At 47.6% G+C, this 17,168-nt stretch overlaps 1 protein-coding gene across 2 annotated transcripts in view; it reads left to right on the forward strand.

The window, feature by feature from the left end:
* Positions 1-17,168, forward strand: part of LOC309857469 (uncharacterized protein) — a 258,540-nt gene that overhangs the window by 35,303 nt on the left and 206,069 nt on the right. Inside the window, exon 5 of one of the 2 annotated variants that reach the window (XM_082750160.1) lies at positions 10,518-10,764. The exons of the other annotated variant lie outside the window; for it this stretch is intronic. Within the exon in view, the coding sequence (XP_082606286.1) occupies positions 10,518-10,569 (52 nt within the window). The 3' untranslated portion in view covers positions 10,570-10,764. Of the gene's footprint in view, positions 1-10,517; positions 10,765-17,168 lie in introns of those variants that run through there. 2 annotated transcript variants of the gene reach the window in all.

Genomic DNA, 17,168 nt, shown 5'->3' on the forward strand with positions numbered 1-17,168 from the left:
GTGAGATGTCACTTTTCAACCAAAGAGCCATCATCAATTTCAGATCAGGTGAAGAGTAACAGGTGATTAACTCTTTTTCCAAAGAAGCTGTCAAATTTTTGCTTGTGGTATTCTATTCATAACTGGGTGGCTATGTATCAGAAAGTAGAACTAAGAAGATACTTGAAGGTGTGTGTTTTTGTTCCTTATAAAACATGTGCAGTGTTCTGACATTTCTATCGCAGCTTCTGTTAAGGACGAGGAACAGATCCTTCGCCATCCTCCAGTGAGAGCAGCTCTCTTGCACAGAAGCAAGCTCTATCTCCTGGTTGGGCAAATCCAGGCTGTTGGTTGTGTCTCAGCCTGCACCACCTCCCCCTTGATTAATGAAACTCTGCAGGGAGCCTGCTCTGTGTCAGCTGGGTTGAACATTTCAGGACGTAATCAATTTCCTTTGTCAGTTTCTCTGCTTTATCTGATTACAAACTCTTTCCTCTCTAAATATCACTTTCCATAACAATCAGGCAGGAGATTCCATCATTTATCACTCACTCCTTCTGCAACAACTTTTATTTTGTAGCATGTGATACAGGCAATTTGTCCCTCCAAAACCCCTCTCTGGGAGATGGGTGAGCTAATCCTCATAGTGAAGACTCCCCGCCACTCTTCTGGGGTGGGTGGGTGGGAGGGCATTTTGACCTAGACCACCTTCCTAATTTCCTTTGGCAACTAAGCAGAGTTTGTTTCTCTGTGAAGCTATTCTTGATTGTGGGCCTCTTAGGATCTAGGTCCTCTTTGTATATGATGTCCGAAGTATTCCAAGAACTCTCCCAGGGAGCTATTATCCTGATTTTTACAGCAGAGAAATTTGAGGCTTAGTAAGGTGAAGGTGAAGTGATCTGCTGAGGGTCATAGAAGTTTCATTGATTCTAAGGTACAAGCCCTTTCCACCTCCATACCTAGGTGTCCTCCTGGCTGTTGGTCCCTGTTCCTGGGGCCCGTGGGTCTAGGAATGGGGCTTCTGTGGAATCTCCGACGCCGTGACCCATATCCTGTCCCACCTATCTTCTCGGCCACATGAAAAGCTTCCCGAAGGCTCAGTCACTATGTGTCTAAGACCTCTGGGTGCGCGCTGGGTGGTTGGTATTCAGGTAGTCAGATGGGCAATCAGAAAAAAGCACATGCTTTTTTACCCAGGGACTGACTTCGGGACAGTTATGTGCTCCCGAGGTGAATTTTACTTTTATTTACATTTTTACCTTTTCTGTTGTAAAAGTGGCTACAGTTCCTTCCTGGGGTTTTGTGTTCTCTTTCTGGAGATCACCTTGAACCAGGTCCCAAGTAGGTCCTCACAAAGAGCCAGATGCACGGTCATTTCCTCTGTGTGCTGGGCAGAGCGAATGGGTGCCCTCAGCATCGTCCTAGCAAACTCTGGGGATGGGGGCATCAGGAGGCTTCTGAAGAAACCAAGGGAATATGACTCACCTTGAACCTGGCTTTGCCACTTTCTTCTCCGGCAAAGAGTAATTTCCCAAAAAGGCTGGGTCCCTCTTTGCCAGCTACTCTCTGAGTCTCTCAGCCCCGTTAAGCCTGCCTGGAAGAAGACTGTGAGGTCACAGCCTTCCGTCCTCCCACAGGGATTCATGAACACCAGTCAAGACCTTGAGATGAGATCCCACTGCTGGCAAGGTCTCAGGGTTTTCTCAGAGAGCGCACCATGGGGCAGCAGTGCAAACACACACCACCGTGGTTCTCCATCACACAACAAAACAAAACGGAAGCGCAGAAGATGATGTTCACCCCACTTACTAAGTGTAACCTCAGAAGTTGTGGGCACTTCTGATGTTTTCATCACATAGCCTTCAGAACTTGTCATCACAGCCCTAGGGCAAAGCATTATTGCTGCTGGGGGAAACTGTTGGGGCAGCAGAGTGGCCAATGGAAAAGGGACCTGTGTGTCTCCCCTGACACCTGCCTGGGGCCAGGGCTGTGCAGTCTGACCTGGACAGAAAAGTCCAATGGTGAAAGCAAGTTAGGGGTCAGGGCATGAAATGGGTCAGGGAGATGGTTCAGGAGACCGCTTCTCCATGGCAATGGCCTCAGGGCACCACAAAGTGGTAATGAGACAGTGAAGGGTCAAATGTTGTCCTCTCGAAGGACTGGGGTGTGCTGGATGGTCTCAAAGTATTCTTCAGTTCCCTGTCATTTAACACCCTCTTCATGAGCTCATGCTATGTGCTAGGAGCTCAGTACTCCGAAGAGCTGACAGTTTTATGGTTAAGGGACAACATTTTTATAGAGTTCAAGAACAGTTATATTAGTTTTCTAACCACACGTATGTCCTGAGCGAGACAAGAAGCTAAAAAAGCAGGGAGGCCATCAGCTGGATGCTAAAATTGCAGAACAAAATTTGTAAGGAGTCAGCCTTCTGTTGGTTTGGGAACAAACAGCAGTGGGCTAATGGGAAGAAAGGCGTGCGCGTGGGAGCCACCCACAGATGGGACTTGGATCTTGGTGTCACTCCCCACGTATCACGTTACCTTTAAGGAAATGTCTCTGTTTGTATGCTTGGCTGATACCAGCTGGTGGAAAGTTCATGTGTTGCTTGAGATTCAAGGCTGCTTGAATTTACAATCCTTAATTTGTAGGATTTATATAATACAGCTAAATTGAATCCAGCGCGTCTTGTTGGGGAAAGCATGGATCTGGGAGATAGACACATCCATGACCTGTCTGGGGTCATGTGGCCTGCAGACTCTTGTTTGCCAAGTGGGAATAATAATAAAGACTTTCTTTAATTATATGAGGATTAGAGAAGATCATACACATTAACAACGCTAGCCCAATCCCAGTACTTATAAAAACATTACCTGGGTTTGCACAAGCAAATTCGTCTGTCCCCATTGGGTTTTCACAAGAGTTTTGATGAGCCAGAGCAGGGAAGTGGGGGCCCAGGACAGGAGATTGGCTGAAGCGGGGGACAGGCTCAGAGAAGCAGGGCTGCGTGGAACCTCCCGGTGAGCAGGTCAGCAACATCATGAGAACCACGGTCAGAGTGAGAACCATGGTCAGAGTAAAGCCACAAAAGCAGGGAGACTGTGATGGGTAGGTGCATCTGCTTCCCAAATACCTTTTGAGTCCATTCGCTTCTACTCATCCTATTGCCACTGTCAGAGATCTGGGCACCTGGGATCCTCCAAGGGCCTCCTAACTCATTTCTCCACCTCTCCACCCCTGTTCCGTCCCTCTGCTCCTCCACTCCGAGGTAAGATCCACCTGGGCTTACAGCCCTCATGACTGCTCCTTGCCTTCAGTATAAAGTCACAGGTCCTGCCATGGTTTCTGACACCTGCTGGATCTGGTCCCTCACATCCTGCCAGCCGGCCTCCTTCAGCCTTGCTGAAGACATTCTGTTTCTCCACCTTACCTTGCTCCCTGTGGTCCCTGGGTCTTTGCACATTCTGTTCTCCATGCATAGAACATTCTGACCCTCTCCCTGTTTTCTGGTGTCTTCTATTTATCTTTTAGACTCCTGGTTCTACATGTTTCTTCCTCTGGAAAGCCCTGCATGCCTTACCTGTCCAGCCCCAGACTGGGTGGATAACTACTCCAATCTCTAAGTTGCATAAAGGCACCTGACACGGTAGATGGCATACAATGGAATTCAATACATGTTTGCTGAGTGAATGGATCTCCCTGCCAGAAGAGTTGTAGGTTCGCAGGCAGATTGTGTTGAAATCATTTATGAGATGCTCTCATCTACGTTTTTCCCACCTGTGTCAGTCAGGATTCCACCCGGAAACAGATGGCTGAAACCTGGGTGGCTCAGTGGGTTGAGCCTCTGCCTTTGGGTCAGGTCATGATCTCAGGGTCCTGGGATCAAGCACCGCATCGGGCTCTCTTCTCAGTATGGGGTCTGCTTCCCCCACCCCCTCTCTCTTTGCCTGCCTCTCTGCCTACTTGTGATCTCTGTTTGTGAAACAAATAAATAAAATCTTAAACAAAACAAAACAAAGGGGCGCCTGGGTGGCGCAGTGAGTTAAGCCGCTGCCTTCGGCTCAGGTCATGATCTCAGGGTCCTGGGATCGAGCCCCACATCGGGCTCTCTGCTCAGCAGAGAGCCTGCTTCCCCCTCTCTCTCTGCCTGCCTCTCTGCCTACTTGTGATCTCTATCAAATAAATAAATAAAATCTTAAACAAAACAAAACAAAACAAAAAAAAAAAAAAAAAAAACCAGGGTAATCTAGAAGAGTGTGACCAAGGGACTTTTTATAAAGGTATAGCCAAGTTCGAGGGAATCCAACAAGGGAGGGCAAAAAACACCCGCCCTGGCACTAAGGACAGTGGGAAGCCACCATCTCCTTGGGCCCAACCAGACAAGAGGAGATGGGAGTTAGAGAAACTCGGAGCCATAGTCAAAGGAGAGGCCTATTTGGTATGAGCTGGGGCCTTTGGCAGAGGAAGGCAGCCCCTGCCCATCTGGGCTGTGCCCCCCCTTCTCTTACTCACGCCTCCATTGGCCAAAACCAACTGGCCAAGACCAGCAGACAGCCAGGGATGAGAAGCCCTGTCAATGCAGTCACAGATCTGTGGTCTCTGAGCAGAGTGGAGCAAGGTGGTGTGTGACTGCAGGGAGAGAGAAGATCCAGTTGTTCTGATCACTTATCTAATAACCTGTCCTTTCCTTGGAAAGGAATGATGTTGACTTGCCAATTGAATACAGATTCAATAGAAGTGATTTAGAAAACACTTTCATTTGGGGCGCTTGGGTGGCTCAGTCCCTTAAGCATCTGACTCTTGATTTCAGCCGTGGTCATGATCTTGAGGTTGTGAGATTGAACCCAGTGTGAGACTGCACGCTGGGCGTGGGACATACTTGGGATTCTCTCTCTTCCTCTCCCTCTGCTCTTCCACCTCTTAACTGAAAAGATTAAGATTTTTTTTAGGGCGCCTGGGTGGCTCAGTTGATTAAGCTTCTGCCTTCGGCTCAGGTCATGATCCTGGAGTCCGGAGATCGAGTCCTGCATCAGGTTCCCTGCTCTGCGGGAAGTCTGCTTCTCCCTCCGACCCTCTCCGCTCTTGTGCTCACTCTCTTTCTCTCTCATTCTCTGTCCCTAAAATGAATAAATAAAAAATCTTTTAAAAAATTAAGATTTTTAAAATGTTCTATTATTACATTTCTATTCTAAACGTTCTATTATTATAATTCTATTTGGACAGTCTTATTTGTCACATAATGAAAGTAGATTTAACATTGTAGTTTCAGTTTTAAAAATCTGCCTTGACATTTATCCCATACCGAGACATAACTCAGCCTCCAGTCTGCAGGTGAGCTTGCCCACTACCAAACAGGCTAAAGTCTGAGCAAGGACCTTTGTCTGGACTGAGAGGCATCTCTTTCTGTGGTATGAAACATCTCAGCAGGACGGGTGTGAGTTTCCCCACTGTCTGTCCATTGGTTATGCAAATCAGATGTCAGACCCATGCAAATTAGATGTTGGACCCAGAGAAGCTTGCAATTAGAGGGTTAATATGTCGTCCCCTGGAAGAGGTCAGCACAGAGTCAGGCCTCTCTTTCCGCTGCAACAGACGCGAGCTTCTTCACTTGCGATTCCATAAATAGCTTCCTGTCTGCTGAACCCTGGTGTGCTGGGATAATTCAAAAGTCAGACAGCATGCAAAGGCTCCCTGGGTGTATGAAAGGCTTGCAACACCACCTGCTTTGTCTGTATTTAGGTGCCTAGTTTGTTAGCTCAGAGTACTACAAGTTAAGGGTGGGGGCCAGATGCTACCCAGGACTCATTTAATCTAAAGGAACCCTAATATTCCAACAGAATCAGAGGAGCCACACCTGTGAGATTTTTGTGTTTGTCCTTCCTTCACTCTTCACCAAGCTCCAAGTGCTTTCCTGGAGGGGCTCCAGCTGTGAATAACCCCACATTTGTGGGATGTGGAGCCTGCTCTGTTTTGGGATGGCTTCGGTAGACCACGGGCACCCCCCCCCCACAGTCACATGCTGAAACCCAAATCCCCTATATTGTGGCATTAATAGGTGGTTTTTTGTGAGATGAGTAGGTCAGGAGACTGGAGTCCTTATGATGGGATAAGTGCCTTTAGCAGAAAAGACAGAAGAAAGAAGATCTCTCTTCACCTCCAGGGGTCTCAGGAAAATGGTAGCCATCTGCTCGCAAACCAGGAAGAGGGCTCTCACCAGACAACTAGATCTGCAGACGCCTAGATCTTGGGCTTCCAAGCCTCCAGAACTTTCGAGAAAGAAGTGTTGGTTGTTCAAGCCAACAAGCCAGCCAGTGCAGGATATCTTGTGAATAGCAGCTTGAACTGGCTGAAACAGTGGGTGTGGGATGGGGGGTATAAGATGGACACTGTGTTAAGCACGTTTTCTCCAAGATTCTTTGAGTGAAACAGTTCACATCTGGTTTGTTTCTCCCACCATGGTAAAGAAACTGTCTATCCAGGAGAATTGGCTCAAATATGTATACATGTTGGATTTCCTAGTCCCCTTTGGGCTTCTCGTTCAAAATGTGGCTTTTGGAAGAACAACTTTGCCTAACAAATGTTGGGAGCAAAGCTGGGGAAGGGAGAGGAAGGAAAAGAAGGGGGTTGTGTCAGGGTGCTCTTGTAGGCCAGCAGTGATGGGTCCCTTTGTGTCACTGGCTCAGAGAGGTCAAGGCCATGTGTGTGCAATCTAGAGCAGGGCAGATGCCACAGCCACAGAACAACAGGATGCAGTGAGATCGGTCTCTCCAGTTGATGGGGCATCCGCCAAATCAAGCAGAGACAAGTACAGGAACTAAGGAGTGGGAGTTTGCTGTCAGAACCCAAAAGGTGTGTGGGGAGGGTGGGCACTGGCAGAGCCTGGGGAGCCCACTGGCAGTGTCTTTGCTGGGCTGGGGCCCCTTGTGAAGGTCCCAAGTCTGAAACTAACCAGCATAAGACAAAACTGGAAAGGGTGAGGGTGACGTGGCGTTGGATGCTCAGAGCCTGGACTGATCCCGGTTCCACTCTGCACTGTTGTGAAGGCACCTGTTACTGATCTTCCATTCTTTCCTCTGTAAACACAGCTTTCCTCAGAAGCTTTCAGCGAGGACTACCAGTGAGCCCATAGTAAGGTCTCAGGAAACGGGAGCAGTTGCCTTTATTAATGCAGGAATCAGTGAACTGGGTAGGGTAGATTTTCCAGAATCCACACACACAAACAGATGTAAATGCTGCCAGTCATGTGTTCTGGTGACATTTATTTTAAGCATCGTTGTGTTGGAGGGGCTGCCAGTACAAACATGACTAAGCCCTGGGCTTCCCTGGTGAAACTGGGGCACAGGGAGGGTCCTGGGATACAGGGAATGACATCCCCGCGCCTCCCTCTCCCCGCTCCCTCCCCAGAGTCTGGGGAGATGCAACAAGGAAGGCTATAAATAGCTAAGCAAATCAATAAGCAATGCACCCAATTAAAGATGGTTTTAATTATATGAGCCTGCCTGGCCACCAGACACTCAAGTCAAACAGAGTAAATGTAATTTCCTTGAAGCATCCCCTTCCCTAAGGTCGAAAGTTTATGGACCATCTCTAAGTCCCTCCAGAAAACACATCTCCGGTCTCACTGGTCTGCCAGTGTCCATGCAGCACGCCCCTTGGTCTTCCCTGAGGTTTCAGGAAGGCTCTGATTCTAGGCCAGTGGGGGGTCGGAGATGCCTTCTGCAGTGTCTTTCATCTACCAGCTTGAAATCAGCTAAGCAGAGCCTGGGAACAACTTGCCTGCCAGCCAACACACAAGCAGGGAGCCTCTGGTTATGGTCCTATAGGTATGGCGGGTGAAGGTTTCCCAGACTTCGAAAGTTCCCCCAGTCTAACTCTTGAGAGCAAGAACGTGTCTCTCTCCACGTTCATGGGGCAGGTCAGTATAGTGGCACTCTCAGACCAGGCGCCTGCCATGGGACCCTGTGTCAGGGGTCACATTCAGAGAGACAATCAATTCCTTAAAGAATATGACACCTCTGTTACTCAGGACCCAGTGGTCTGGGCTGGTTCAGTGCTCCCCACACCTCTAACCCCTCTTCAGGCCCCAGGGAGACACTTCACTCTCTTGCCCCACGACTCACATACTGAGCAGATCTGCATGCTGACACCAGGAGGGGCAGTTCCTTGGAGTCTAGGCAGAATCTGAACTGTGGAAGCTCAAGAGAAGAGAAGAGAAAGAGGAATGTATCAACTTGTCAAATCCTTCCTCTTCCCATAAATGCAATCAGTTCTTGCATAGCAAAAATCTCATTTCCCAGAGGGGCTGATGCCCATTTCTTTGCTTCTCCTCACCTCTGAGTCCTAGCTCCAGACAGGTGCTGGCTAGTAGGGTGTTTGCAGTAGAGGCTGGGGAGTGCTCCGCTCCTAGGGCTTTCAAATGTGTGTACATAAAGGTGGAAAATCAACATGGGCCAGATAATGACACGGAGTCTCAACCTTGACAATGAGATGGATCTTCAATGCTAGAGTTGTAACTGGCTTTATTTTTATAAAAATATTTAATAGGGTGTAACCACTTTTTCAAAAATATAAATAAAAGTTGCAATTTAATTTAAGTAATTTTGACTTACACTTTTGATATTCATGAATTATAACCTGCCTGCTTTTAAAATTCCTAGATGACTTTGTAAACTTCAGACTTTAAAGAATGAATGTTTTGAAAACACAAACTAATTTTAATTTACATTTTTTATGAGCTAACATTCAGATTCTATATACTTAAAATACAATTCTTTATATTTTAAAATCTTTGGGGTGAATCATTGAGTATGAGTATAATCGAGATTGTGATGGGTATAGAAAGACAAAAATAGAGCTTAAAAAAGAAAAAGAGGATGAAAAGATAGAAAATCTTCAATCTGTTTAAATTTTTTAGAACTGGAACCAGTGAAATTTAGCAGACCTCTGGTGAACCTACCTCACAATAAATTTCTTTATTTAATGATGCTTTAATTACTAATCAAAACAATGGAAATGAAAATGAGAAAACTATTTGGATTCAATTGATAACTTGAAGAGGTCAAGTAAGATCTCTAAAACATACTCTCTACTCTCTAAAGATTTAATTATCAATCAAAACGATGAGGTTATAAGAGGGCTGTCGTTTCTACTCTTGTTAGGGTTTGATCCATGTTCAGGGTGATCCGGCTGCTCAGATTCTTGTCAGCCAGCGTGGTCCTGCAGGGGTGTGGGGAGGTCCATGGGCATAGCTCCCCATGTTCTGAATCTGCGCTTTGCCACCGAGCCACCACCCATTGGATCAAATCCTCTCTAGGACAGTTTCCATTCAAGGTTACAGAGACGCCGTTAACCAATAGCACATCCCGTTAAGAATCAGGAGTGAGGTACAATCTCAAAGTTTCTAGCACAGTGGCTTGCAAGAAACAGACCTCAATAATGTTTTCTAAATTTACTTGGAAATCACCAACAAGCATGCCCTTCCGTGGTCGGGAGAGAAGCTGCTCATTCTTCAAATAAGTGTATGTTGAGCATCATTGTGGCAGGGACTGGAGGTGAAGACAAGGACCCGGGCTTCATGAAATCTGGTTGGTGGAGAAGACAGATGTGATTCAAAGAATTAGGCAAGCTGACAGAGGACGAGGATGAGAAAACGTGACTTCTCATCACAGACACTCACAGCCAGAGCCGCCTGGAGGAAGGAGCGTGTGGTGATGAGCGTGTGGGGGCTCCCCTCCCCCACCCCAGGAACCTGACCTTCTTCATGCTCCTTTCCCCATTTCTAATTCTCCCTCCCTCCGCAAGCCGCCCTGTGGGGTTATCTGCAAGAAACATGACATCCTTACTAGGAAGTGCCAGTATTCAAATAAATGGAAATTCAGAGCAGGGAGAATGCATCACAGGGGCTTATATTAAAAATAATAATGATGATCGTGATGAATGCTCTTGTCCTTGGAGAAACAGGTTTGTGTCTCCATGTATGAGAAATGGCTGCCTGTAGCATCAGGGCTGTAAATGTGCTTTCCTGAGATTCTAGTGGGTGCTGTAAAAAAAAAAAAGAAAAGAAAAAAAAAGGAAAGAAAGAAACAAGGCTGTGGGAAGACTGAGAAAAAAAAAATAAGGGGCTGGAGCCGCAGATGGGTGGAAATCTCACTGATTCCTATAGAAATAGAGCATTTAAAATTAGCTTAGTATAAAAATAATCAGGGATGTGGGGTTGATTTTACTATCTATATTCCCCACTGCTTGATTCAGTTTCTGTTTTGAGAAATCTATCACGTATCCAGTTTTCTCCAAAGACTCAGTCCCTGCTCTGGGCCCCCGGAACAGCAACCACTGCAGCTTCTTGAGGGTCTGTGGAGCTCCAGCCTGGGCCGTCAACCTGGTCCCTCACAGCCTGGGCTCTTGACCTCTGAGTCTCCTGTTGCCTGTGCCTGGCTGAATTCTGAGTTTCCTCTTTCACGGCATCTTGTTATATCCCCAAGTCCAGAAATCCTTGTGCCTTTTTATTTCATTGTATTTTATTTATCTTCCCCCTCCCCAAGACTAACGCCTAGAGCCACACAAGGGAGCCCAGGCCCAGGCCCCAATCATTAAGAACCAGGTAGGTAAATCTTTTAATAAAGTTGAAAGCACAGGGCAAGGGCTCAAGCCAGAAGGCTAAGGGCCTTCTGGTCATTGTGATACCTTGTGTGTTTATAAAGGAGTAGCATGGGTATAAATTTGTTCCAAGAAGTATGAACTGCAAGAAATGTATTCCTTCATTCTCCTCAGTCGTTCTATGCTGGTCCAGCCTCCCACCACTGCAACAGAGGCAGAGAAGACCTCTGCCACTTTGAGGGTGACCCATCACTAGGGAAACAGGAGACGCTGCTGTTCTTTGGAGAAGTCCCTGCCCTTCTTCTGTGCCTCTTGCCCATGAACCTGGGTACCTGCCAGGAAGGAAGTCTTGTTCAGGATCCGTGCTGAGGCTCTGGTCTCCCCACAGGCCAACAACCACTGCTGTTAGGGGCTCATCACCTCCACAGCCCCCCTGCAAGTGGGTTGGGACCCCACTTCAGCCTCCCTGGCGTGGAAAATTCCACTGTCCTGTCACAGGGCTCCTGCCCCTCATGACCTTCAGAGGCTACTCCTCTGTGTTTATTAACCCAAACTTTAAAAAAAAAGGGGGGGTGCGTAATGCCCACATGCAAAATAAAGTTGGGACAAAGGAGGAAGGAGAGTGACTGTTTAATGAGCACAGGGTTTCCCTCTTGGGGCACTGCCAAGCGCAAGGGGTCAGGGTAGTCTCAGCTCTGAACCTTGTTGAACCCTCCATGACAGCTTCAATGAAACTCCACCATTTCCTGAGCTCAACAGGGTCCTGACCACGCATCCCGTTCCTGCCCCTTGGCCCAACCATAGGCTCAGCTCCTTCCAGAGGGGCTCCTCCAAGTCCCAAGCCAGGTCTCATGGTGGGGAGCGAACAGAAGCTCCAGGCGGTGTCCACGGCATCCTCCATTTCTTGTCCCCTGTTTCCTGTTTCCCTGGAGCTGGACTGAGTGCCTTCCACAGAGTGGGGGTGTCCTCAGACTTTCAGGACCACTCAGGGCCATGGCGAGGAGGGAATGTCTCCAGGGAAACCACACTAGGGCCACCTGGGCCCAGCCTCGGCTCAGGTTTCCAGGGAAGGCGTCTGTGCCATGTGGTCATCCCAGCAGGCTGCTGGCAGGTCACGCCAGCCTCCGTGAGACGTGGAAATGGGGTGGGAGATGGGGCCCAGCTGTGGAGTCACACGCAAGCCCAGCCTCAAGGAGCGCAGAGCACCAGGCACTTAAGAAGAGTTGGCTGATGGTGAACAAATAATAAGGCTTGCAGCTGAGGGGAGGCTGGCCGGGCCAGGCAGTCTTTCCAAGCCCGAGGGCGTAGGTCCCATCATCCGCTTCTACTGACGATTCATTCCTGGGCCCAGGAGCCCCTGTCGGGGGCTCAGACTGCCCACAAACAATGGTAAGGGAAGGCAATCCTTTTCTTCCATCTTTCATTCGATCTTACTTCCTCCTATGTTTATTACAGTGATGAAATTCCTGCAGAAAGTCCTGAAGTTACGGAAGAGCAAGAGTTAGAGGTTTAAAGCCAAAGCTCGTCTAGTGACTCATTCGGTGGCTCATTCCGTTAAGCCCCAGACTCTCGATTCTGGCTCGGGTGACGATCTCTGGATGCTGAGACTGAGGCCCACGTGGGCTCCGCATGCAGCGGGAGATCTGCTTGGGTTCCCTTCCCTTTGCCCTTCCCGCCTGTTCACGCTGTCTCTCTCTCTCTCAACAAATAAATAAATATTTAAAAAAAATTAAAAACCCAACAACAACAAAGCTTTGTAGGTAAGAAACAGGGTGGCAAAGACAAAAGGCCAGCAGCAGGATACAGAACTTGGCCTTGGCCTGTAGCCTGGGAAATGAGCAAGGCTGTCATTAACCTAAGTCGTGGTAGTGTGGTAGTTGGGCCAATACCAATATTATGACCATTGCTAATCAGAAGATGCTACTATGGCAGGGCTGGAGGGCCTCTCGGGATCTGGGACTGCCTCGTAGGTACGTGAAACCTGGACGTCCAGCAGGACAACAGGGTTCTTGAGAGACAGAGCAGAGCCACCGCAGGAGAACTCCCAGGCCTTGGAAGAAAGATGTATAATAAAAACCAGGAAGCACTCCGCCAACAGCACTGCCCCCCACGGCAGCTGGTGGCCCGGGCTGTTGGTCTCCACAGCTGAGTCAGAGCTTGGGTTAGAGGACAGGAGCCTTTCCAGGTCCTTGCTTTATACCTGAAGGTCTCTCACAGCTAGAACACTCCAGCCTGACTGTGCCCTGGGGAATGTGGGCAGAAGAAGGCGGGCACCCCCAGCCTGGGCAGTGGTGATGTCACTTCCATCCATCTACAGGCACCCTGATTTGCCCCCACGGAACCCTCAGGCACGTTTGGAGGGTTTTCAGACTTCAGTAAAGATCAACAAATGCTTTATTGATACGGGGTTGGCACATCACCTCAGTATCCCTCTCACAGGAGGACATAGAGCAAATCTGCCATTACCGTGGGTGATGACAGAGACCAGTGTCGCTGGGCCCGTGTGGGACCTCTGTTTCCTCATGACTCCATGGGCCATGGACTAGTGAGGCCAAGGATACACACGCCAGGCCTGAGCTCAAATTCAAGTTTGATTTAGATCTGTAAAATGTTGGGGAAAGTGTTTAATCTCCCCGAGCCTCAGCGGACCCACAGAATAAGGTAGAGAACATCATAGTCACCAGAATTTCTTTTGGCAGAGAATACGTGGAATTTGTGTGTGAGAGGCGCTTTGTGGTCAGGTGTGAACCCTCAAAAAAAAAAAAAATCTGTCCAGGGAAACTGCCTTCTGAAGAGTTGGGGTCTGGTTAAGGGGAAGCCGAGTTGTCTGTCAAGCCAGCAGAACAACCGGGCATGTCAGTACATAAGACACATTTGGGGGCAGGGGAAAATCTGCTGGGAGAGAACCCAAGGCCTCCCTGGTCCCCCCCACCACCGCCACTTGCCCTGGCTGGCCAGAAAGGCCTCCAGGGGCTAGACAAGCCTTTGCGGGAGTTTCATGAGGTTGTTCAAGGGTATGTGAGATAAAGACCTCCCTCAGGAGCCCACAAACTTCCCCTATGACTCCCCAAGGCCCTCCCCGGAGCCAGCCCCCTGTTCTGCTGCAAGGAGGGGCTTGCGGTATGGAGTAAGCAGGAACACGGATAGCCCCCAGACAGTTAGGGGCCCTGGTCTAGATCCCTGCAGGAAGCCAGCGCTGCCCTCTGCAGTCAGTGTAAGTCCGGACCACACAAGGGGGGTGCTGCTTGCAGGGCCGCCGCCTCCAGGCAGTCTACCCAGAGCTCCTAGACACCTGTACCTATTTTCTGACTTCACCACTCCTGGATGAGAACTAGCTTGTCTGCTACACCTCCCGCGGGGCACTTTTTTATTGGATTTTGGGTTACGTTCATGCTGTTGAAATTGTTACTTCACCGTGTGCGGCTTGAGCTCCTTGAGGGGCGGGGCTCCCCATTCACCCCTGCACCCCTCACAGGCCTAGATGTGCGCTTCCACCCAGGCACCCTTCATGAACACACGCGTAACCCCCCCCCCCCGAGATTCTGACGCGGGTGTTAGAAGCTCCGGTGCCCCGCCCACAAAGATACTCTGCGACCTGGAGTTGCTCAGACCTCTTTGAGCACAGAGGGGCATGGAGGGCTGACTGGCCATGTCCCATCCTTGTGGTTAGAGCCACGTATAGCTTAGTGCCCACGCCGGGGCACACTGAGTGTGAGATGGGGGTACTCTTCATAGCTGGCCAGGACAGCAGACACAGGATGGGGTCTTCCCCGGTGCTGGGGGTGCGTGGGCACCTGTTCCTGCCACAGGTCCAGCCTCGGGTCTCCCAGCACATGCCATCAAGCAGGATTCTCATTGCAGCCCAGCCTCTCAGAATTGTTCCAGAATTACATGGGGAAGGGGAAGAGTGCTAGTAGCCAGGAATTTTAGAAATCAGGGATGATTATTCCAATTAAAAAAAAAAAAACGGAAAGAACATGTTTCAAAACTAGGCAGCAATTAGACTAATGCTGATCTTTATTTAAAAACCTAGAAAAATGTGGGGGCACCTGGGTGGCTCAGTTGGTTGAGTGTCGGACTCTTGGTTTCCGCTCAGGTCACGATCTCAGGGAGATGAGACCAAGCCCTGCTTGGGGCTCCCCGCTCAGTGGGGAATATGCTTGAAATTCTCTCTCTCCCTCTCTCCTCCCTGCTTGCACACACTCTCTCTGTCTCTCTCTGAAACAAATAAATAAATTGTTGGGAGAAAAAAAATACCTAGAAAAATTTTAAAGAGCTGATCGATATTGAATATGGGCTTGAAAAGTCAGATGGACCCACGTGCTTATAAATCATTTGGTTCTATATCCACGAGCAACTTCTTGAAGCTACATTTTATCATTTGCAGGCCAGAGGTAAAAGTATTTATCCCGAAGAGGTCATTGTGAGAATTAAGTGAATATGCGAAAAGTCTTTTGCACAGTGTCCAGCATAGGGTAAATATTTGATATAATGTACTATAATATAATTGAGAATATAGCATCTATTATATACAGTACATATAATTCATAAAGCAGTATGATGCATAAGTAGGAAAAAACTTTGGTTCACTTAGAATGTTATACTAATTTAATTAAAAATTTTTTGATGCTATTATAAGTCTAGCCATAGTACATCAGGATTTTAGCAGAGATTTTGACAAAAATCCTTAGTAACATCATTACGCTGTGACAGGAATTCTGTTAGTGATTTCCTCTGGGGAGGGAGGTAGAGAACAGTTGGGATGAATGCATTGGGAACTTTGTCTCTACCTGCAGTGTTTTATTTTTATTTTATTTTACTTTTTGAGAGAGAGCAAGAGAGAGAGAGAGCATGCGAGTGGTGGCAGGGGAGAGGGGCAGAGGGAGAGGGAGAAAGAATCCTAAGCAGAATCCCTTCTGAGTGCAGAGCCGGGCCGATCACCACGACCCTGAGACCATGACCCCAGCCAAAATCAATACTCAGGCATTTAACTAACTGAACTACCCAAACACCCCCAGCAGTGTTTCATTAATTAAATAATTCTAAGGAAATAAGTTTGAGTGGGTGGGGAATGCTCACTTCCGACCAAGAGCACATTTTTTCTTTCAACCATGACTTTTCCCTTAGAAACTATTGAACAGCCTGGATCCTGACTAAACCACCTGTCTAAGTCTGTTCTGGTTGCTATAACAAAACACTATCGACTGGGTGGCTTATAAACCACAGAAATTTATTTCTCACAGTACTAGAGGCTGGGAGGTCCATGATCAAGGCGCCCGCATGGTCGTGTTCTGAAGAGAACCCTCTTCCTGGCTTATAGCTGGCACCTTCTTGCTCTTAATGGTAGAAGGAGCAAGAGATCTCTCTGGAGCCTCTTTTATACTATTGTTTTTAACAGATTGTTTTTATTGTTTTTATTGTTTTTAACAGTCTTTCCTAGACAGCAACTGAGACATTAAAAAAAAAAAAATCACTTTTTAAAATTTGGCCCTGACATTTTAAAATATTCCCGTGACAGTGAAATCAATCGTTATGGAGCATTTGTACTGCCAGCTACATTAGATTGATTCCTTATTTTAGTCTTTTATTTTTAATAAGTAAAATGGAGGTTAAATAGATGTGAACTATATGAAATACAACCCTTATCACAAAATCTAAGCAAAACACGGTGACAAGAGAAGTTACAAGTCCAGTTTATGCCTGGTCTGATTTATGCGACTGAGATAATACTTTTTTTTTTTTTTTTTTAGTAGGGCTGGTAGTAGAGGAAACAAGCATTGTACAGTGTCTGAGGGGTAAGGTATACTTGCTGTGTTTTTAGCTGTCCCAGTTAGCTACTGCTGCCTAACATATCACCCCAAAATGTGGTGGCTTAAAAAAAATAGAAATATTTATTATTCCACATTTGCAAGTCAGCTACAACATTGTGCTCATCTGGGCTGAGCTTTTCCAAGGGCCGCAGGGTTCCCTCAATCTTCTTCTTCAGGTAGCTGGGGGTCCTATGGGGCAGGCAGATGAGTTAACCTAAGATGACTTCATTCATGCAACTCTTAGGCAGCTGGCTGTTTAGTTTAGTTGGGCATTGAGATAAATGAGGGTGTGTGCATGTGTACACGTGTGTGTTGAAGGGAATGAAGAATAGGGATCGCTACTGGGGGGAGAAAGGATGTTACATATAAGAGGACTGTGGGGGTGTCCACCGAGGACAACTGTGACATGCTTTGCATTTCTGTCCATAACCTTGGCCTTTGTTAAGGTTAAGAGAACAGACTTTGAAGTCAGAAAGCCTAGACTTGTGGCAAGGTCCTAAACTTACCGCAACTTAGTTTTCTCATCTCTGGATTTCTCAATCCGGATAGTGTTACCCACCTCTCGGGGGCAGGAGTGAGGGAGATAATGTACACAAATCACTTAGCGTGGTACTGGGCACATAGTAGATGCTCAACAATTGGATTAAAAAAAAAAAGGGTCAGATCTTGACCTTCCAGGCATTTATTTGCTTCCGTGATTCTAGACATCCCCAGCTTCTTCCTCTTCTTTTGCATATAGATATAAATAGCTTGGTGTGATCCTGGTGCAATGGGCCATGCATTCTA

This window comes from Mustela nivalis (genome assembly GCF_964662115.1).
Source record: "Mustela nivalis genome assembly, contig: HAP1_SCAFFOLD_749, whole genome shotgun sequence".
NCBI lineage: Eukaryota > Metazoa > Chordata > Mammalia > Carnivora > Mustelidae > Mustela > Mustela nivalis.